The sequence below is a fragment of the Suncus etruscus genome, chromosome 1 (assembly GCF_024139225.1).
Source record: "Suncus etruscus isolate mSunEtr1 chromosome 1, mSunEtr1.pri.cur, whole genome shotgun sequence".
NCBI classification, from domain to species: Eukaryota; Metazoa; Chordata; class Mammalia; order Eulipotyphla; family Soricidae; genus Suncus; species Suncus etruscus.
In genome coordinates this window covers 131,090,379-131,114,348 of record NC_064848.1, presented here as the reverse complement: position 1 = coordinate 131,114,348, position 23,970 = coordinate 131,090,379, and the positions used below count along the sequence as shown (strand labels likewise).

General features: G+C 35.6%; 1 protein-coding gene across 1 annotated transcript in view; it reads left to right on the top strand.

Annotated features, from left to right (window-relative positions):
* CADPS2 (calcium dependent secretion activator 2) overlaps positions 1–23,970 on the top strand; it is a 613,966-nt gene that overhangs the window by 524,728 nt on the left and 65,268 nt on the right. The window contains 4 exon segments of the mRNA XM_049771072.1: positions 8,669–8,810; positions 8,924–9,043; positions 17,211–17,366; positions 19,839–19,986. Coding sequence (XP_049627029.1) covers positions 8,669–8,810; positions 8,924–9,043; positions 17,211–17,366; positions 19,839–19,986 — 566 coding nt within the window.

Here is a 23,970-nt window from a genome sequence, read left to right as displayed (position 1 = left end):
TAATAATTAACAAGGAGAGTGAAGTGGAGTCAAATTAGCCATAATAGAGCCCAGAGTGACTGGCAAAGTCATCTCTCATTATCAAAAAACTCATTAAGAAATGAAGAGGTGGAAATCCCGCTGGGTTGTTCTTACACTTAGGCTGGATCAGAGATGATTTTTCATATTTCTTTCAAATAAAGAACTGCTAGGTCATATTGTATATTAGGCTAATCTTCAAGCTTCGAAATATGGCGGCTGACACGTGCATGTTATCTGACCTCACTTGCTTAAATGAGCTTTGTATCTGAGATTTCAGAATTGGGATTTATAGCCCTATTTGTGCAGATGTTTTCTTGGAACAATGAAAAGTGGATAGCACTTCTCTTTTGTGGTAGGGCTGTGTGCTAGCATCATTTACTAAGTAGGACACTTACAGATGATAAAATGACCACAAAATGTGGGTTTATCAATATGTACATTTGTATTTATAAACTTTTAGGCCAGATCAGACAATGCCTAGGGTCTACTTGATTCTAAGCTCAGTTACCACTTGTGCGGTACTAGACAAACCATACAAGAGGCCAGGGATAGAAAAAGGATCAGCTGCATGCAAGGCAATTACCTTATCCCCTGTACTATCTCTCTTGTACCAAAATATGAAAGTGTATTTAGCTTTATTCCTTAGAGTTGAATACATTCAAAAGCCTGTAATAGAATCTACTGATTCTATTCTGCTGACTACTCATATAAAAGAAATATAGAAGCAAAAAGCCATTCACTTTCCTTCTTCCAAATGAATTCCATAGTACTCTTCCAGTTTATCTACTGCATGTACTCAATCTTTTTTTTTTTTTTTTTTTTTTTGGTTTTTGGGTCACACCTGGCAGTGCTCAGGGGTTACTCCTGGCTCCATGCTCAGAAATCGCTCCTGGCAGGCTCAGGGACCATATGGGACGCTGGGATTCGAATCAATGACTTTCTGCATGAAAGGCAAATGCCTTACCTCCATGCTATCTCTCCAGCCCCCTAATTATTGTTTTTTAATTTATTGAAAAATTGTGATCTACAGAATCCTTCATAGTTGAATTTCAGATATACAATGAGTCAGGAAACTTCCCACCACCAGTGTCAACCTTTCTCTGCCAGTAGACCCAGAGTGTATCCTATACCACTACCCTTTGCCCCAAGCCTGCCAGTATGATGGGTCCATTTAAGTTTAAATTGTTGAAGTTTATGTCCCTTGATTCCATTATCATGGACTTTGGCTTGTTTATTCAATTCTGCCCTTTTTTATTTCCCCACCAATGCATCATGAGACCAGTTGGCCAATGGTACACAGCCTTTCTTTGTTCTTTTTTTCTTAGTTTTATTTTTTAAAAAAGGCAAGAATATGTGGTAAAATAAAGAAATCCGTGTCCCAAGGTTCTATGAAAAAGGCATGATCCCCAATTTAAAAGATAAAAGATTAAAAAGATGTATTGCAGGGTTTTTTTGGGGGGTGGGTTATGAGTTTTTTAACCTATTTGATATATTTTCTTTTACAACTTAGATCCTTTAAAAATTATCTACTCTGAAATGTGTATGTGCTTCAAGGAAAATTTACAGAAATATATAACACCTCAAGACCATAAACACCCACACATGCAGTCACACATGTACTTGAGGAGTAAGCATGTTATACTCACATCAAATTGTTCTCATGAGAATAAATCATGTGAAACAAAACCCAAAGATCAGAAGATAGAGAGTAAAATAACTTTTTTCATTGATCTTGAATCTTAATCTCATTCATACAACTTCAACATTGATGGTCCACAAGACATCTTTATATATGCCCTCAGACTTAGTCATAGTTTATATTTATTTTCTTTTCCTAAATTATTACAATTTTTAAATTCTAATTACCTTCTAAAAGGAGGAAAAGAAAGTAATTTTAATTCTTTAAGAGTACATAATCTACTATAGAATATGGAACTATAACTTAAGTATGTGTAATATGTTATGATATTTTAAATTAAAGTATCAACACTATATTAAGATATTTTTAGTTTCATCTTTACTTTTGTAGTAGTTTGATTGGATTTGTTACCAAGAAAGCAAGATGCATAACTTTAGCATAACATAGCATTAACATAACATTCTCTTTTCACTTTCAGTATTTGAGTTATTTTGATAAATGCTATTATTTATGAACAAAGCACATTTTTGACAAGTACCCAAAGGAAAACATAAGAGATGAATTTGGTTTTAAAAAGTCATTATACCAGGGCCGGAGGGATGGTGCGGCAATAGGGCATTTGCCTTGCACTTGGTTGACCCAAGAGGAACCTTGGTTCAATTCCCCAGGGTCCCATATGGTCCCCCAAGCCAGGAGTGATTTCTGAGCGCATAGCTAGGAGTAGCCCCTGAGTGTCACTGAGTGTGGCTCAAAAATAAAAAAAAGAGTCATTATGCCATCAGGGTATAAATTGTTTTAAAATAACATTAAATTATTTATAAAAATACAGTAAAAGATAAATAATATCTGAGTTTACTATTTTACTTAAACGTCAGTGGAGTATACTTAATTCCCTGTAAAAAGTATAGCTTTATTCTATCTATTCAGTAGTCAGACATATTTATTGACTAGTGAATGTGCAAAATTTTTGTCTAAGGGCAATTTCTAGATCTCAAGAAACCTGTGTGTATGTACATGTCATGTGCTTTTTCTTTTACATAACACTTATTTAGGCTGTAGTACTCCTTATTTTGTTTCTAAAACCAATTTTCACATTTCTTGTTCTGTATTCCCTTGTTATATGCATTTGACAACAAGAAGTGTCTTGTGTTATGTCTTAATTGACTATATTTTCATTGTTCAGAATTTACAATATTTGTAATCCTTATGGCAAAGCATGTTGTTTATAGTACTGTTGTAGTGGTGTTTGTTTTGTTAGTCATAAATTACTCATTTTCAAATTGCCTAATTAGAATTTTAGGGGACAAATAATACATCCTAGTAATCTGTTAATGCTAATTAATTGGAAGGGAGAATCACAATATAAAACTAGATTATTTTGGTTCAGAAGTCAATATTACATTTTACTCTAAAATAATATCTGAACTCTTTCATCTTTAATTCTTATTTACCCAGTGATTATTATATCAGTGGTTGTTATTAATTGAATGGTAGTTTAACTTATGTTGAAATCTTACTGTTAGAGTCTATGACAAATTCTTCTGTAAATGTAAATGTATTTTTCAGAAATAACAAAGAAATTTATTAATTTTCAGTATGCTTCAGATAGCCTTTCTGTATTCCTGGTTTACCTTTTACGATTTTACCTTATTGCCTTTTTTAACTATACAATATATATCACTGATGCTTCATTTCCTGACAGGTTGATATTTGGAAATGAAATCTGGTGAAAAAAAGAGATTATTTTTATCAAAAAAGTACATGCTGCTCTTCCACTATAGTAGGTTCTTGCAATCACGATTTTGACTTCTTCTGAGCAGTCTTTTCTAGTTTCACACATTGAGGATAATGTGAGAACATCTTGCATGAGGCCAGATTGAGAATTTGCTTCTTACAATGAACTATATCAGTGGATATCTTATAAGGACTTCATTTGGATGATTGGCTGCCCCAAATCATAACCTATCCTTATTAAACCATGTGGAGAAGATGGAAGCAGACATTCTGATGCCTGAGGCTACACATTCACGGGGCTTTTGAAGAGGTCTGATACAAGGGGAATACAAACTAACATATGGCAACTGGAAAGAGGAGCATATATTTACATAGACAAATACAGGGCTGTGACCTTCAGTAATTTTGCCTTTTAAACTCACTTTCTCTCTTTATGAACATTTTCTCTTCATTTTTTCCTCTCTCTTTTTCTTTATCCATTCTACCATACTCTAAATTCAATCACCAACTACTTTTAATTCCTATGTCTTTAAAACTTAAGAATATAGATTTATAATTTTATTTTTCAAAATAAAATTGAGCTTCTTATGTGTGTGTGTGTATATATATATATATACATACATACATATATATATTCTCAAACAGCAAATTTTATGACAGCTTTAGGAAAAAGCAAAATTCCATTTTCTCCTGATTCTTCAAGATGTAAGCTTGTTATTAAAATTCCTGATTGAATATAGAATATAGGGGCCAGAGTGATGGCGCAGCAGTAGGGTGTTTGCCTTGCACATGGCTGACCCAGGACAGAGCATGGTTTGATCCCCCAGTGTCCCATATGGTCCCCCAAGCCAGGAACAATTTCTGAGTGCATAGCCAAGCATAACCCCTTAATGTCACTGGGTGTGGCCCAAGAACCAAAATAATAATAATAATAATAATAAAAGTATAGAAAATATTCTCCCTTTACCACACTCATTAAAGCAAGAGTCTTCTAATAATCAAATTATATATCCAAGAAAATGAAAATGTAGATTTAGGAACCTAAGAAGACATTATTCCTATTGTCTAATGATGAAATGACTTGTACAGATGTCCTAAATTCTGTCTTCATTTTCTTAGTAATATATATATATATATATATTGGTTTTTGGGCCACAACCTGTGACGCTTAGGGGTTACTCCTGGCTAAGCACTCAGAAATTGCCCCTGGCTTGGGGGACCATATGGGAGGGCGGGGGATTGAACTGCTGTCCGTCCTGGGTCAGCTGCGTGCAATGCAAACATCTTACACTGCACCACTGCTCCAGCCCCAGTAATAATATTTTTAAATAATAAGCTTTCCTCATAGTTTTTATGATAAAGACAGGTAAATATAATAAGTAGCATCAAATTCTACTGCATCTTAGGAGAGATCCACTGAAATAATTTTGAGATACATATTTTAATTGGATTTCCCTAAAAACCAGATGATTTAAATTACATATTTTTCTTTAATTTTTACCATCATAAAATGCAAGGGGAGAGGAGTACTACCTACTTAAGCATTATTCGAAGTTTCCTCCTGGATCTGTGCTCAGGAGTCACTTTTCATGATTTTCAGAAAATATATGCAATGCCAAGGATCAAAGCAGGATTGGCTACATGTAAGGCAAATGCTTTAAACCTTATTGTTGTCTCTGACAACATTAGCATCCTAAGTTCAAGAAGCATTTGATGATGAGAATTAAACTTTATGAACTGTGCTCCTATCTAGACTTACAATGAAATCTCCATGAGTTTCTTCTAGGATATTATTGAAAACATCATTAATATAATGCTAGTTTCCTAAAAAAATGCATTCATCATTAAATATTATCATTCTTACATTAATATAAAATTATTTAGCAGATAGACATCTCAGAAAAGATTTTGTAAAGCATAAAAAAATACTAAATCATGTTCATTAAGAAAAAAGAGATACCAGGAAAACATAGATTTCACATGTCTATATACATGTGTTCAACCCCTATACCATGCACACAAAAAAATGAAGGTATTGCTCATTGATTCTGGAATTGAACAGGTAGTCAGGGTAAAATGCGTGCCTTGCCTGTATGAAGTATTATTTCTTTCAACACAGACACAATACTAAAAATTAGAAAAAATAAACAACAGTGTATCCCCTCCTGTACTTAGCCTTACTCGACACCACTTTCATGTGTTTATAGTTTTTTAACCTCATCCAAACTTCAGAATTGCTTCATATAAGAAATATGGATGTTTTCATATTTATGTTTCTGTACTAAGAATTTATCACATAATATGACAAGTGTTTTTTAACTGAGAGACTATAGTTAATAATGCTATGAATAGTGGCCAGAGTGGTGGTGCAAGCAGTAAGACATCTACCTTGAGCGTGCTAGCCTAAGACAGACCGCGGTTTGATCCCCCAGCATCCCATATGGTCCCCCAAAACCAGGAGCTATTTCTGAGCGCATAGCCAGGAGTAAACCCTTGAGGATCACTGGGCATGGCCCCAAAACCAATAATAATAATAATAATAATAATAATAATGCTATGAATAATGGTTTCTCATGCTCATAATTCCAATAATACATCAATAAGCAGTTTATAGGGTATCTTTACTTGCAGAATATGTGAGAAATATTAAAAGTTCCTAGTTTAGATTATTAGAGTTTCTAGTAATTAGATTTAGTAACTATAACCACATAGTTTCAAATTCATGAAAGCATTGCGAGATAATTAACATATTATATAAAGTGTCAATATGTTGGTACAGGAACCAGAGAAATAGTACAGTGGGTAGGGTACTTGCCTTGCACATGGCCCACCCAGGTTCAATTCCTGGAACTACATGATTTTTCAGTATTTCCAGGAGTAATCCCTAAACATAGAGTGAGGAGTAAGCTCAAGCATTGCCAGATGCAGACCCCACCCAAAAGAGAAATACACAGTGTGATGGTTTGATGCATGCTTGGGTCATATGATGAGGACAGTAAGATTAGTTGTCAAATCTTTCACCTGATATAACTGAATTTTTATCTGGGTGGTGAGAAAATATTTGATTTATTCTCTTGGTAACATGCAAGTATAAGGCATAATATAATAACAATATTCCTGATGTACAATTAAAATAACTAGTTTATGGAAATACTGAATCTTTCTCTATCCTCCATCCATGTTGCTTTAGCTCCAGGCACCAGTATCATCTTACATGAGCTCCTACAGAAAATAATGGAGCACTGAACTATATGTGTCCTCCCTTAGGCAAAATAGTCCATTTACCTTGAGAGGTAGAAAGATCATAGCAAAGTTATGCTTAATAACTGCATAAGCAGTTATGCTTACCATTGTATATAGTAAAATTTATACTTACATCATGTTTTTAATTAACTCTTCTTCAGTTAACTCTTCTTCCCTCTCAATTTTTCCCTGCCACATTGGCTTTGTCATCCTTCTAGAAACATATCAGCTATTCCTTTCTTTTAACTTGTGCTAATGGTTCCCTCTCACTGGAAATCTTTCCTCTTATATAGATGATTTCTCTTTCATGTAGTATTAATACAAATATAGTTTTTTATTCATGGAGTATATTTTAATGAATATATTTACTCCCTGATAGTTACTTTTAAAACTTCAACTATGTTTTATTGTATATTTTTATTTAGGATGTCTAAATCTATCATCAGCCAAAAATTATAATTTTGAAAAATAAGTACTATTTATAATTACCTAGCATTTTTAAATGTTTATCTTTTTTCTGTGATGCAACTTATATACCTGCTAACTTAGTGCTTTTTTTTTTTAAATATCCATACTGTTTTCCTAAGTCAGGCAACATTTCCAAAAACAGTGAATGAGGATTCCTTTGTCACCACATCCCTGCCAAACTAATTATTTGCAGCCTTTTATTACATATGGCAGATTTTTATAAGGCTATGGTAGTGATTCACAAAGGTAGTGCTTCCCTTATATCTTCATGCTGAGTTAAGGTTTTAAAATATGAATTTAGAGAACAAAGATATAGTCGATCTAAAGTGCTGACCTCTGTTCATAAAAAATTATGATGTTCTGTCCATAGAAAGCATACATCTTCTAGTGAAATATGTCATAATATCTCCCCACCAGTCCTGACTCAGTAGCATGTGTCTGAGACCTCTCTCACTGCTTTGCATGGGATACCCACTACAGTGATTGAGGACAAATGGCAAGTGCAGATTCTTTTTTTTTAACTGCACGTGTGGGAAACAAGATCCCTAAAAAAAAATTCTCAAGTAAATTAAATGTAACTTAATTTTAAAATTGAAGATATTTAGAATGGAGAAAGGTTCCAAGAGTTATTGTATATGATTGGCCTTTCAGAGACCCAGGTTCAATAATGGTTGCCTGTGGCAACAGCAGCAGCAATCCCTTACTACTGTTTAGTGTGACTTACTCACACACACACACACACACACACACACACACATTAAAGCTTTGTTTAAAAATTTTAATTCTGGGCCAGAGCAATAGAACAGTCTGAGGACATTTGCCTTGAATTCTGCCTACTCAGGTTGATCTCAGCATCCCATATGGTCCCCCAGGCATGCCTGCCTGGAGTTATTTCTGAATGCAGAACCAAGAATAATCCCCAAGCATCACCATATGTGACTCAAAAAGGAACAAAAATTTTTTTAATTCGTCTGAGACAAAAATTGTAGGAAGAAGTAACAGTTCTGAATTGCTTTGTGTGTGTGTATTTATATATACATATACATATATATGTGACTCTCAAATATTGAGCTGTTCACTCAGACTTTTAGCAAATAATCATATCTCATGTTATTCTCTGAAAATGTATAATAAGATCACCTACCTGGAATTTGTTTTGTCCTTTTACTATTTTACTTTTGAGCCCCATCTGGCAGTGCTCAGGAAATACTGCTGACTGTACACTCAGATATCACTCCTGGCAGAGTTCCAAGGACCCATCTCAGGTGTTGGGATTGTACCAGGTTGATCACTTACAAGGAAAGCACCCTATACTATTGTTCCATCCCCTGCCTGAACATGTTTTAGAACATGATCTATTGGTAGTTTGATAATATTCCACAAAAAGTTTATTTAGACTTATTTATTGGTTTTTATGTTATGATTTATGCTAGAGAACAAGACATCATCTGTAGTTATCTGTTTCTTGGTGACAGTCTTTCAAGAACATTTATTCTACCCATGTTTTCTAAATGCTTGTTGATATTATCTCTCTGACAAAGTGTCTCTACTTGACTATTTCAGTTCTCTTATGCAATGGAAAATTTCACAAACACTTGCAAGAAATCTTTGTGCCATTGGTTGTTCGATATGTTGATCTCATGGAGTCCTCTATTGCCCAGTCAATTCACAGAGGTTTTGAACAAGAGACTTGGCAGCCAGTCAAGTAAGTATGTTATCTGGAGTTATTAGAGTAGATTCTTTAAACCTAACCCTATGATTTTATACTATAGGTATTGCTTATGGTGGTTTCTTCCCACATTGTTTGTTTCTTTACAGGAATATCGCCAACAGCCTACCTAATGTAGCTCTTCCAAAAGTTCCGAGTCTGCCTCTTAACCTTCCACAGATTCCTAATCTTTCTACTCCTTCATGGATGACTTCTTTATATGAGTCCACGTGTGTATTCCTCACTTATTTCCTGGTGATGTGTTAGCTAGTGCATGGCTTGGGCTCTGTTCTTTGCAAGTATATTTACAATGCATGGCCTTTGTCATCATTAGTTGAGGAATACTCTTGATTTGTTTGAGTTTCATGAGCTCTAGAGCTAAGTTTAGCATAGCAATGATTTTTTTCTATCATAATTAATAGCATATCATATCCTTGCAAGTAGTCATTGGTTTATAGTTTGTATATTATCTATGGCCAGTGTTCATTTCACAGTCCGGGTTGTAGACTTTCATCTTTGTGGCATAGTTAGGTTTCTCCATATTCAGATAATCTGTAGCAAATAATATGTCTAGAATTCTTGCTAGGCTTCAGCTTTGTTACTGTTTACATGTTGTACCTTGCCCATGTGTAAAACCATTTTTTATTTATTTTTAAAATGTCATTTTTCTAATTTTAGTCTAAATTTTACCTCTACATAAACAATATTACAGGATCCAGAAGAGATTGTCCTTTATTTTCCATTACCACTAAATTTTTCTTTGACTTTTCATAGATCAGCTCATATATCTTGATATTTGAGCATGGGGTTTTTGTTTGTTTGTTTGCTTGCTTGCTTGCTTGCTTGCTTTTGGGGCCACACCCAGTGAAGCTCAGGAGTTACTCTGGCTATGCGCTCAGAAATCGCTCCTGGCTTGGGGGACTTTATGGGATGCCTGGAATCAAACTGAGGTCCATCCTGGATCAGCCACGTGCAAGGCAAACGCCCTAGCACTATGCTATAGCTCTGGCCCCTTTAGAGGGTTTTCTTTTTTGGTTCAGTTTTTTAATTATTTATGTAAGAACCATGGTTACAAACGTTTTTTAAAATTGAGTTTCAACCATAAAATTCACATCCCCTTCACCAGTGCAACTTTCCCACCACCATTGTTTCCCATTTCCCTCCTCAATCAAATTCTCCTCCTCACCAATCCCCTGCCTGTCTTTGAGAAAGGAATTGTGTTTCTCTCTATATCATTGCTAAGGGAGTTATTGTATAGTTATTTCTCTAACTGAACTTACCACTCTTCGTGGTAAACTTTATATCATGGGCTGGTCCTTCAGGCCCTTATTTCTGTTGTCTCTGGGTATTATTATTATACTGTCTTTTAATCTTTCTTAAAATCCGCATATGAGTGAGACTATTCTGTCTTTATCTCTTGCCCTCTGACTTATTTCACTCAACATAATCATTTCTATATCCATCCATATATAGGAAAACTTCAAGATTTTATTTTTTCTAATAGCTGCATAGTACTGCATTTTATAGATATACCATAGTTTCTTTAACCTCTCATCTGCTGTAGGGTATCTGGGTTGCTTCCAGTTTCTGGCTATTGTAATAATACTGCTATAAACATAGGAATGGAGACGACATTATTGCATTGTTTTGGGATTCCTAGGGAGAGTGGTATTGCTGGGTCATATGGGAGCTTAATGTCTAGATTTTTGAGGAATCTCCATATTGTATACAGCATTCCCACCAGCAATGAATAAGCATTCTTTTCTCCCCATATCCCTGCCAGCAGTGGTTGTTCTTGTTCTTTGAGATATGTGCCAGTCTCTGTGATGTGAGATGATATCTGATTGTTGTTTTGATTTGCATCTCCCTGATTATAGTGATGTGGAACATTTTTTCATGTGCCTTTGGTCATCTGTATTTCTTCTTTATGTCATCAATAAATAACAATTTTGTTTTGGCTCTTGGGTTCTCCCTAGCAGTGTTCAGGGGTTAATATAGGTACTATTATGCTTACTTTGCACTTTGCATCCAGCTAACTTTATTTTTATCATCAGTACCACATTGTCCTTTGAGTGCTAGAATTAACCCTCTAATAGTACCTTAGCACTGATGGGTATATAAAAAAAAAAACAAACTCTAAAAATAAGTAAATTAAATTAAAATAATCCAGCATCTTTTTACTACACGTGTATCTTAACAACAACTCTCAAATCTTTTCCAATTTACTTATGTATACAGTCTGTGAAAGAGGGAGGAAAAGACAGAAAAAAATCCAATAACCTGCATAAAAGCAAGTTAAATATCATAATTGTACTAGTAGTATTATAGCTTATTATGTAACACATCAATCGTCTTAGAATGAAATAATTTCCATTTTGAATTGTAAATGGTATCGCTGCTCTAGAATTACTAAAGTTAATTAGAAATTAACTCATAATAAATGTTCTATATTTTTCTCTGCTATATATTGTTATATAATTTAACTCTTCTCTTTCTTTCTTTTTTTTTTTTTTTTTTGTGTTTTGGGCCACATCCGGCATTGCTCAGGGATTACTCCTGGCTGTCTGCTCAGAAATGGTTCCTGGCAGGCACGGGGGACCATATGGGACGCCAGGATTCTAACCAACCACCTTAGGTCCTGGATTGGCTGCTTGCAAGGCAAACGCTGCTGTGCTCTCTCCAGCCCTAATTTAACTCTTCTATATATTCCTTTCTAGTTAACACACTTGAATTTAACCAAGAACACTACTATGTGCATAACCATGTCACAGTTTGACATTTTTTCTTATCAAAGCTACTTTTTTTACTTTTATTTTTTTAATTTGTGATATTTAATATTTTATTATTTTTAATTTAAACACCATGATTAAAAAGTTGTTCATGATTGAGTTTCAGTCTTCTTCCTTTCTATTATCTCTGGATATTATGACCATACTATATTTTATTTTCTTATATATGATAAGTGAGTGAGATCATTCTATGTGTATCATTCTCTATCTAACTAATTTCAGTCAGCATAATATTCTCAATATATATCCAGATATAAGCAAATTTCATGACTTAGCATATATACTCGAGTATAAACCATCCCAAGTATAAGCTGACTCCCCTAATTTTATCCTAAAACCTTGTAAAACTTGTGAGTCAAGTGTAAGCCAAGATGGAAAATGCAGGAGACACTGGTAAATTTCAAAAATAAAAATATATACCCAAGGGGCCGGCGTGGTGGCGCTAGAGGTAAAGTGTCTGCCTTGAGAGTGCTAGCCTAGGACGGACCACGGTTCGATCCCCCGGCATCCCATATGGTCCCCCAAGCCAGGAGTGACTTCTGAGTGTCACCGGGTGTGGCCCAAAAACCAAAAATATATATATATATATATATATATATATATATATATATATATATATATATATATATATATACCCCCAAAACTGTTACAGTAATTGAGAAATCAGTAGGTTAAATGTTTTTCAATATTTATTGCTAAAGAAAAACTGTAAACTAGCAACAATAACTTTAAAACTTTAAGTAAAACCGTAGCTTAACAGCTAGCCTAGGACGGACCACGGTTCGATCCCCCGGCATCCCATATGGTCCCCCAAGCCAGGAGTGACTTCTGAGTGTCACCGGGTGTGGCCCAAAAACCAAAAATATATATATATATATATATATATACCCCCAAAACTGTTACAATAATTGAGAAATCAGTAGGTTAAATGTTTTTCAATATTTATTGCTAAAGAAAAACTGTAAACTAGCAACAATAACTTTAAAACTTTAAGTAAAACCGTAGCTTAACAGGTAGTCAAGCTAAACCACAAAGGTTAAAATCCTTCAAAACTGGATTCCTCATCATCATCATCTCTCTGTCCAAACAGAGCTTCAGCTGTATCTGATGTGAGGGTATTAGCATAGACACTGTCATCATCACTGAGTTCTCAAATATCATCATTACTGCTGTCGGTCTCATGCAAAGCACAGACTATTGTGAGTTAAATAGTTCAGTGGCATCCAGTTCAGTTCAGCCGCCTACCTCTTCAGCTCAGCCATTACTTGTGGACTGATCTGAAGCACCGACCCCTTCAACAAATGGCAGAAGATAACTGGAGACTACATGCATTTGATTTGGTGCACACCAAATCAAATAATCTGTATGACCCGAGTATAAGCTGAGTTTGGGGGGGGGGGGGTTTGTTTGTTTTTGGGCCACAGCAGTTTGACACTCAGGGGTTATTCCTGGCTATGCGCTCAGAAATCACTCCTGGCTTGGGGGTACCATATGGGACGCCGGAATTGAACCGCCGTCTGTCCTACACTAGCACTTGGAAGGTAGACACCTTACCTCTAGCGCCACCTTCCCGGCCTGAGTTTGGGTTTTTTTGATACAGATTTTGTGCCAAAAATACTTGGCTTATACTTGAGTATACACAAATATTTATATATTAAATTAATATATATTAATATATATAAGTATTTTGTAACACCTGCATAGTTTTATTATGTAGGTGTGCCATAGTTTCTTTATCCACTCATCTGTTCTTGGCACTTTGGTTGTTTCCATATTCCATTGTAAATAGTGCTGCATTGAAGATAGCCATGCAGAGGGCATTTTTGTATTGTGTGTGTGTGTGTGTGTGTGTGTGTGTATGTGTGTGTACCTAGGGTAAATCCCTATGAGTGGTTTTACTGGACCATATGGGAGCTCAATTTCCAGTCTTTTGAGGAATACCTATGTTGTCAAAACTAATTCTTTAACTTGAAAATGCATGTGAACTTTGCACCTCTGTATTTGGGTACCCTTTTATTGAAGGAGTAGGTTTGGAGCCATATCCAGTGGTTTTAAGATGCTTACACTGGGTGTGAGGCTGGGAATTCATTGTGTGTTTTTTTTTAGTACCACTTTTGGCCTTCTAGATTTGTCCTTGTGGTGCTCAGGAGACCATTGCAATTCCAGGAAACAAATCTTTGCCAACTTTATACAAGGGAAGAGTCTTAAAACCTGTACTATCTTCCAACCCTGGGACACCCTTTTTCAGATTACCTGTCTGATACAATAGGAATGATGATATGTTTTGGCTTTATAAAGTACTTATATGATCATATATTTCCAATTTATTCATCATTATCTTAATTGCAGAGGTTAACAACATTAAACCCCTGTTTAATCCTTGAAACCACATGTGATCTCCAAATACCACCAGGAGTAATCCCTAAGAACAGAGCTAGAAATAGACCCTGAGCACTCAGGTGTTTCAAAAAAATAAAGTTTAGGGGCTGGAGCAATAGCGCAGCTGTAGGTATTTGCCTTGCATATGGCCAATCAAGGTTGGACCTCAGTTCAATCCCTGGCATCCCATACGGTCCCCTAAGTCAGGAGTGATTTCTGAGCACATAGCCAGGAATAACTCCTGAGTATCACCAGGTGTGGCCCAAAACCAAAATAAATAAATAAATAATCTTTTCCTGAAGTCCTAGATTTTTATGTCATTGCAAACAGTGTGTTCACACTTTTGCTATAAAGTATAGTATCTTTTTTTTTTTTTTTTTAGTAAAAAGACTTACTATCAAAATAGCCTTAGATTTAAGCCATAAAAAAAATCACTAGGCTGACTGCAAGCTTTGCATTCAGGAAATTTAGGTTGGATTCTGGTACTTCATACCCCATAGATCCTCTAGGAGTGATGTGCAGAAATCATTGCATTTAGTCCAAAAAACCTTCACTTCAGCCTCCTAAAATAGGTTCTCTGCACTTTGGATATATTAGCAATGTTTTGCTTGTTTAATTTTTACTCATATATGGTAAAAAGGAAGCATAAAAGAGGGAACTTCTCAAACATTTTTCACAGCACTGTCAGCACAGTGTGGTTTGGTTGTTTTGTTTATAGTATTTTAAAGCCTGTGATGTGTGTAATGTTTGGAGTTTTGCTGTGATTGGTCTCTTGAGATCATAACTCTGAGGACATCTTGGCTAGACTAGCACATCAGGAGAAATTACTGGCAAAATCAGAGGAGGAAAGCCAAGCAGTATGATAATGAAGTTACGAAGCTGAAGCGTGGGTGGAAGTAGAAATTAGCTTTTAATTAACCCGAGTAGAAATAATGTGTTTAGTTAGCTAATTAAGATACATTTAGCTAAATAGCATGGCTATTTAAAATAATCTTATGTTTTATATAGGTTTTCCACCATGCCCTTGTGGTCAATGAGTTTATTTTTTTTTATTTAGTTTTCCTTTTACAAATGAAAAAATATAAATTATAGATTAGTATATGTGTTCTAAAAGTTGGAAAACTGCAGAAAAAAAGAATCTTGCAGCATTTTTCAGTTTCTTTGTTCTCTTAAATTGTTTCTATATATATTAGCATAGCAGTATTTTACTTTCAAAACATGGTATACTCTCAGACTGTACACTTGCATAATGGAAAATATTTGAATTATCCTTTGCCCAAATATGGTAAGTACTATCACTACCATACAAAATTATCTTTGAACAGGGGTAAAATGTGATCACTTGCATCTCTTCATAAATAAGTGTAATGCATAGCAGATCTTAGTTTCACAACCAGAAAGATCTATGGACTAGAATGATATGACTTTCCTCTAACCTCAAATAATGACCATGTCTGTCATTTCTCTGTTGGACTTACCTTGCTCATATAAGTTCTACTTAATTATAAGCTAAAAAAATGCACAAATCACTTCAAGAAAGACATAATATTTGCTTCCCTACCTTGCCTGTTACTTTATTTTAAGTACCTGTTTCACCTTTGCCTGGACATGGGACATTTAAAGGCTTGTACACTACAAACCTGTAGATAAATAGAAACCATCTCAATGACAGAGACACATATGTATGAGTAGAAGAGTAAAGGTACTGAATACTGTCACATGGGTTTTCTTGAATAAAATATTCTTTCCTGAATTTCATGGAGGTAATATTTTTGCATTTATCTGTATCCTAGAAATTCATGAAGACAGTAGTTGTTCTTATATGAGTGGATAAAGAAACTATGGTACCTCTATACACAGGAATACTATCCGGCTATTAAGAATTAAGTCATTAAATTTCCTTATACACATATAAATATGTAGAGTATTATATTGAGAAAAATAAATCAGAGGGAGAGAGATAGATGAGAGAGATAGACAATTATCACATTCATTTGTGGGACATAAAAAAAGATAGCAGGGTAATAATACCCAGAGTTAATAGAGAGAAGGACCAGACAGACCATCCCATGGTAGGGAGCTTCCCACACAAAGCAGGGAAGTGCATTTAGGGAAAATGGGACCACTATGACAATGATAGTTGAAATGTTCTTCCTGGACAAGAACTGGGTACCCCTTTATTAATAATATATTACAACCACAGTGAATAAAAGGAAAAAAAAAAGGAGAGAAGAAAAAGATCTGCCCAAAGGCCGTCAGGAAGAGGGTGAGAGTGAAACTGGTTATATTAGTTGGGGAAAACGTGCACTGGTGAAGGGTATTGGAATTGTATAACTGAAATTCAATCACGAACAATTTTGTAACTGTATCTTGAGGAGATTGAATTAAAGAATTTATAAAAATAAAAAAGTATCTGTTCTTTGGGCCAGGGTTTTCCTTGCCTACATCTGACTCGAATTTGATGATCCTTACCTATACATAGGGTACACCAAATACTGACAGGGTGATCCCTGAGCTTACAGAGTCAGAAATAGTGCCTAAGCACTGCCATATGATCCACCTCCTAAAGAAATTTGCTCTTGGACAAAATAATTTTATTTTTTTTAGTAAAAGGTCTTTATCTGGGGCCAGAGAGATAGCTTGGAGGTAAGGCATTTGCCTTTCATGCAGGAGGTCATCAGTTCAAATCCCGGGCCCCTTATGGTCCCCTGTGCCTGCCCGGAGCAATTTCTGAGCCTGGAGCCAGAAATAACCCCTGAGCACTGCTGGATGTGACCCAAAAACCACAAAAAAAAAAAAGGTCTTTATCTGCTTATCTCTCATTGCATTTAACATTATTAATATGTTTGTTTTAATTTTGTCCCCTTGTCTCAATCATTAATAGCAAAGGAAGAAATATAGATTGAACAAAGAAAATTAATCATTAGCAATTTTTGTTGAATTATTTTTATTGATGACACTTAATAGGAAAATAAAATGCAAGCCAGAAAGATGGTATAGTAGGTAAAGTGCTTGTCTTACATGTGGCTGATCCACATTTCAATCCACGCTATCACATAAGGTCCTCCAAGCCTTCTAGAAGTGATCCCTGAGCTCAGAGCCAGGAATAGGTCCTGAGAAGTGCCTAATCATGCACACAACTTAAAAAAGAAAGAAAAAACAATATATTGGTTACCAACATAGCTAATGTGGAAGTTCATAATGCTCTTCGTTTCCCTTTCTCTTCTAGCAATGGCTCAGCAACATCAGAGGATCTCTTTTGGAAACTCGATGCACTACAAATGTTTGTCTTTGACCTACACTGGCCAGAACAAGAATTTGCCCACCACTTAGAACAAAGACTGAAACTAATGGCCAGTGATATGATAGAGGCCTGTGTCAAAAGGTAGACATTTATTTTTTAGTTGCTGCTTAATATACAAAGTAGCACTTATTTTTCTAAAGAAGCTGTTAATATAATCATCACCCTTAAGGTTACAGTATTATCCTTTGTGGTTCTTGTTGTTGCTGTTGTTGTTTTGGGCCACACCGGTGACTCAGCTCAGGGGTTACTCCTGGCTATGCACTTAGAAATCGCTCCTGGCTTGGGGGACCATCTGGGATGCTGGGGGATTGAACCAGTATTATCAACCACAATTGGCTTTGGGTTCTTTGATTAAAATTATGATGGCCCATGTAAATTTCTTTAAAATTTCTTTAAAAAATTTCTTTAAAAAATTTCTTTAAAAAAAATTGTTTTCAGGTCTCCTAACAATGGCTCTTGTCACTAGCACCCATACCATATTAATGGTTTCTGTTTTGCTTATTGTTCACTCTTTGGGAATACTGTTCTTTAAATTCCCAAGGCAGCTCTTCCTGAGACATATGGAAAAGGGCTGTTAGGTACTTTATACATTATGTACTGTTTCTGTGTGCTGTGAAAAAGCACAGCAAACTCAATTTATGATCATTGCCAACAATTATTCTGTCTTCTGGTAATCCCTATTCACATTCAGTGAATTTCAAGTATCTATTTGAAGTTTTCAGAACTTAACCAGAATTAATTTGCAGCTTCTGATTCACACAAATGTGTTTTCATTGTATTGCTATTACAAGATAAACATAGATTCATAATTAGCTAGGCATTGTTTTTCCCCACTGCCTTTATTCGCGATATATCTAAGAACAATGTCAGAAGACATATTGAATAAACACTATTTATAGAAATTGAACAATCCTGAGTTTTTGAAAGCAAGAAAATATTCTTGATTTTAACAAGTAATAGTTTCTTAAATTGGAAATTAATTTCGTAAGTTAGATTCATTATTTTTGATGGGTTTTTTTTTTGGAGGGGTGTCACACCCAGTGATGCTCAGGGGTTACTCCTGGCTGTGCACTCAGAAATCCCTCCTGACTTGGGGGTCCATATGGAACGCCCGGGGATTAAACCACGGTCCCTCCTAGGTCAGCTTCATGCAAGGCAAACACCCTACCGCTGCACCATTGCTCTGACCCAGATTCGTTAGTTTGTTTTTAAACCATGTTTGTCATGATTTAGATGTCTAAAATCTCTGGATATTCTTTTTTAGCTTTTTTTTTTTTTTTGGTTTTTTGGGTCACCCATGGCAGTGCTCAGGGGTTACTCCTGGCTATATGCTCAGAAATTGCCCTTGGCAGGCTCAGGGGATCATATGGGATGCCAGGATTCGAACCACTGTCCTACATGCAAGGTAAATGCCCTACCTCCGCGCTATCTCTCCAGCCCCCAAAATCTCTGGATATTCTGTGACTACTTGAGCAAAATGAATTCCAAATTCTTCTTTATGTTTTTCTTTTAAATAATCTACTTCCAGTGGATGCTCAATCTACAACAAACTGTAAAGTGGAGACCAGTTGCACTGGCATACTGGGGGGTAGAGGAGGGAGATGTGGGATGCATGCTAGGAATAGGGACAGAGGGAGGACAGCACTGGTGGTGGGAATGCCCTTCATTCATTGTCACTATGTACCATAAATTATGCAGTGAAAGATTTGTAATGCACTTTGGTCACAAGAAAAATGTAAAAAGAAAAATTAAAATAAATAAATAAATAAATAAACAAACAAACAAATAACCTACTTCCAAACAGAGCCAGATAGATATCTCAGTAGGCCAAGTACATTTTTTTCATGTAGAATGCCCAGGTTTGATTCTAGGTTCCTCAAGTTCCACACAATATCCCCAACCCCCAACTCACTTGTAAATAAATAAATACACAGCCCGACTATAGCTTTGGGTATTTGAAACAGTATGAATTACATATCAATAATGTTTCATATTATTACTATTAATTAAGATGTTTTAGGGGCCAGAGAGATAGCAGGCTCGGGGGACCAATATGGGATGCCAGGATTCGAATCACCATCCTGCATGCAAAGCAAATGCCCTACCTCCCCACTATCTCTCCAGCCCCAAAAATCTTAAAAAAAAAAAAATTAAGATGTTTTAGAGTTTTTCCTGACCTATATAAATCCTTCCCTAAAGAATTTGTTTCATTTTAATGTTAGTGATTTTATTTCTAGTTGGAAATTAATTCAAGCAATCATGTCTAACTGTGTGGTTTCCCGTTGAAAGTGATACAGAAAAGATAACAAATTAGCTTGAGTTCTGATAGAGACACCAAGCAACAGTAAACACTAGGTTTTATATAAACTACCACAGTATGGTCTTTATCTGTCACCCCTGAAAAGAAAAGGGTTCTAGCTCAGCTCCCAAACACGGCCTCATTCCTCATTTGTATGCATTAGGTTAGCATTTTATAGTGTTGATTTCACTTTGACAAAATGGGTGTGATGATTACCAGAATTTCATTCTCTGAATTAATGTCTTAATGAATAGAACAAGAACTGCATTTGAACTCAAGCTGCAAAAGGCAAACAAAACAACTGACTTGCGCATCCCAGCTTCTGTATGCACAATGTTTAATGTATTAGTTGATGCCAAAAAGCAAAGCACCAAACTCTGTGCTCTGGATGGAGGACAAGAGGTAAGTGGATGGAGTGATGCAAGATGCAAGTGAATAATTGCATCTTGGGCATGCCAAGGCAGAAGAGGATGCTTTCTCCAGCAGGCTTTCTTGTTATTGGATTTTAAAAAGGCAAAATTCTTCTATTAAGGGGCTGGGACTACAGCATTGTAGGTAAAGTAACTTGCCTTACATGCAGCAATCTGGACTCAGTTCCTGAATTCACATGTGGTTCTGTAGGCTTACAGGGAATTCTTCCTGAGTACAGAACCAGGAGTAAACAATAAGCACAACTAGGTGTGCCCCCCCATAAAAGAAACTCTTTAATAAATGACATTTACTGAAATAGACTATACCCTATGCTCACATTCATTTCTGTTTTTTATGTTTATTGCTGCAAATTTTTCAGCAAATGGATTTCAGATATAGCTTTTACTAGTTTAAGTGTTGTATATTTACATAAATCTTGCATTTCAAAAGCAAATTAGAAAGGGAGAAAGATATATGCTTTGTTTATACAAATCTAGAATATTCAAAGTCTGTGTCCAAAAAAAAACAAGTTATAAAAATAACATATGAAATATTTTTATACACAAAAGAATCCATTTTTATGGATAGAAACAGATCAGAAAACTAATTCATCTCAATAAATACCCCCTTGTTTCTATTTGACTTTAGTGGGATATTTGGTTATGTATTCAGAAGTACAATTTTAGTTTAGCCTATAATTTGTTTTTGTTGAGAGCAATGATTAGGTGAAATAGATCTACTTTTCTTAGCTTATCTGTTTAAGTTGACATTGTATTATTTTTTCTCCCATTGTAATTACTTTCCATTTTTTATTTTTTTCCATATGTTGTTTCATCGCCTTTTTTTTTTTAATTCCCTCATGGTATGGTCCAGTTTGGAGATCAGTGGGTAAGTCTTTTTATTTGTGTAAGAGCACATTTTTATTTGTGTTGCTGTTTTAGTTCCCATATATATTTTATTTTCACATTCTCAAAATAAATGTAATTCCATCTTTAAATTTTTGTTTTCTTCATATTGTGGGAAACATCAAAAACTTATCACTCCATAACATTTCAAATATATATACCAGTACCTTCAGTAATGTCAAGGGAACAATATGAGTACAGTTAGGCTGCAGTAGTAACAAGTTACTGTCAGAGTTTTTTGGTTTGTTTTGGGACTATACCTCGCAGTGCTCAGTGGTTATATATGGCTCTACACTCAGGAATTACTCCTAGCAGTAATGCCAGGTATCAGCCACATGCAATACATTACACACTGTACTAGCTCTCCAGCCCAAATTTTAAGATAGTATTATTTCAATTCAAATAAATTCTCCCTCTTATAAACTAAATTCATAATATACTCAGAATTTAAGGGAATATTTGGTATTTTCAAACTGCATAGATCTATAATATGTACTTCTCTTAATACAGTTGGGGCTTAGAATGGCACATAAGTGGGCCCAGAGAGATAGCACAGCGGCATTTGCCTTGCAAGCAGCTGATCCAGGACCTAAGGTGGTTGGTTCGAATCCGGTGTCCCATATGGTCCCCCGTGCCTGCCAGGAGCAATTTCTGAGCAGACAGCCAGGAGTAACCCCTGAGCATCGCCTGGTGTGGCCCAACCAAAAAAAAAAAAGAATGGCACATAAGTGTTGTTCCTAAATCCAGCTGAGAAGGAGGAGGACACTTTCAAAGTCAATTCATAGGAAAGAATACCCTCGTGAAGTTCAGAGAGAACTATGCCCACCAGTGGAAGTAGACTTACTCCCACTCATGTGTGTAATGTAACCATAGTCAAAGATAGGGAATAGCTCATGTCAAAAAACATTTCCCTTGCCCAAATAAGGTTGTTTCAACATTGTACCCAGAACTTCAGGAAAACATGGCTGGAAGACATGTATACAAGACTGAATAGGCTAGGTATGTAGAGATAGTTAGTTGAGAGAGAGATAGGGAGACCAGGAGCGAGATAGTTTAGAGGAAGATAGGGAGACCAGGAGGAAGAGGAAGAATGTTTTACTGCTCTATGGATATGTTAAAGTCTTACCCTTGAATCAAACTTTTTTATTCAGATATTTCTGAACTTTTGGATGTAAATGTCTCTTGTTAGGATGCACATGTGTTTATACTCACTCATATGTGAGTCAGATACTCACATATGTTAACACACATGTATTTATGTGCAGGTATTTTATTTTATTTTTAATATCTTTAGTTAAGTACCATAATTACAAGCATATTTGTAGTTAGGTTTCAGTTATAAAAAAGGACACCTTCCTTCACCATGCCACATTCCCACCACCAATGCCCCTATTTCCCTCCTCCCCCACCTCTTGCCTATAAACTTAAAGCCATTATGTGAGGCCAACAATGCCCCCACCACCAACAACAAAAGGCTTAGATCATTATAAAAGGAAATAGAAAGGCACACTATTTCTGAAATGTATATTCATTTAACCAGCTACAGGCATTGCCTTTTAGGCCATAGTTTAGCTTAATCTATATGTATTTAATTATTTGAACAAATGGGGGGTGTATTTTTGATAACTTGGGAAACAACCTTTCAGATAGAACTAGTGTCTAATATGTAAAGAAAGCAGTTCATTCAGTGATTATAATTTTCTAATCACTTGCCACATGATTTATAATCTCTGAGCATCCAAATTAGTAGACAACTGACTTGGATGTCACCAGCTAATATCTCCATGTATTTTATGTGTTTCTGAATACCTACATGCCAGACTCTGGTTGTATGCTTATGAATATTTTCTTTTTTTTTTTTTTTTTTTTTTTTTTTTTTTTTTTTTTTTTTTTTGGTTTTTGGGCCACACCCGGTAACGCTCAGGGGTTACTCCTGGCTATGCGCTCAGAAGTCGCTCCTGGCTTGGGGCACCATATGGGACGCCGGGGGATCGAACCGCGGTCCGTCTCCTTAGGCTAGCGCAGGTAAGGCAGGCACCTTACCTCCAGCGCCACCGCCCGGCCCCATGAATATTTTCTTAAGTCTCTTTATAAGCCCCTCCATTTTTCATCAGATTTGTTGAATTATCTTGCCATAATGATACCAGGTTTATCTGTTTATTCTATTTCAACATATACTGCTATATCTGACACACAAAGGACCTAGTAAATATGTGTTGAATGAACAGACACAACTCACTATAGTTCTCTCAAAGCAAATAGGCACGCAACAAATGACAAAACACTGTTACATTGTCAAGTGATTTTTTTTTTACTTTCATAGGGGATGGTTTTAAAGAGTAATCTGTTGCTCTGTTCATTATATCTGCACCTGTACCTTCTCACCAGAGACAATTAATTCCACACAACTTTTCACACAATTAATATAGTTTAAAATGTGCAGGTGTAAAACCCATTAGCAACCTTAAAAAGTGGCAAACAAGAAATTCAATTTAATTCTTTGATTTATTCTCCAGTAAAAAAAAAAATAGAAAGAGAGAGTCCCATAATCACAGGCTTTCTCTTCCTAGTATAGGCTTGAGATCAGGCAGATTATTTCATGAAAAGCAACACGGGAAATTGTTGAAAAGAACAATATTTCCCTTTTCTCTTTCTTTCTTTCTCTCTTTCTTTCTTTCTTTCTTTCTCTCTTTCTTTCTTTTTCTCTTTCTTTCTTTCTTTCTCTTTCTTTCTTTCTTTCTTTCTCTTTCTTTCTTTCTTTCTTTCTTCTTTCTTCTTTCTTTCTTTCTTTCTTTCTTTCTTTCTTTTTTCTTGCTTTCTTTCTTTCTTCTTCTTTTTATTTTTGATTTTTCTTTTTGGGTCATATCCAGCAGTGTTCAGGGGCTATTCCAGGCTCTTCGTTAGGAAATCTCTCTTGGCAGGCTGAGAGACAGGGATTGAACCCAGATCCATCCTGGTTTGTCTGTGTGCAAGGCAAACACCCTTCTGCTATGCTATTGTTCCATCCCCAAAAAGGCTGAATTTTTAGAAATTTTCAAACTGTACAAAAATATAGACAAAAAAAGATAGG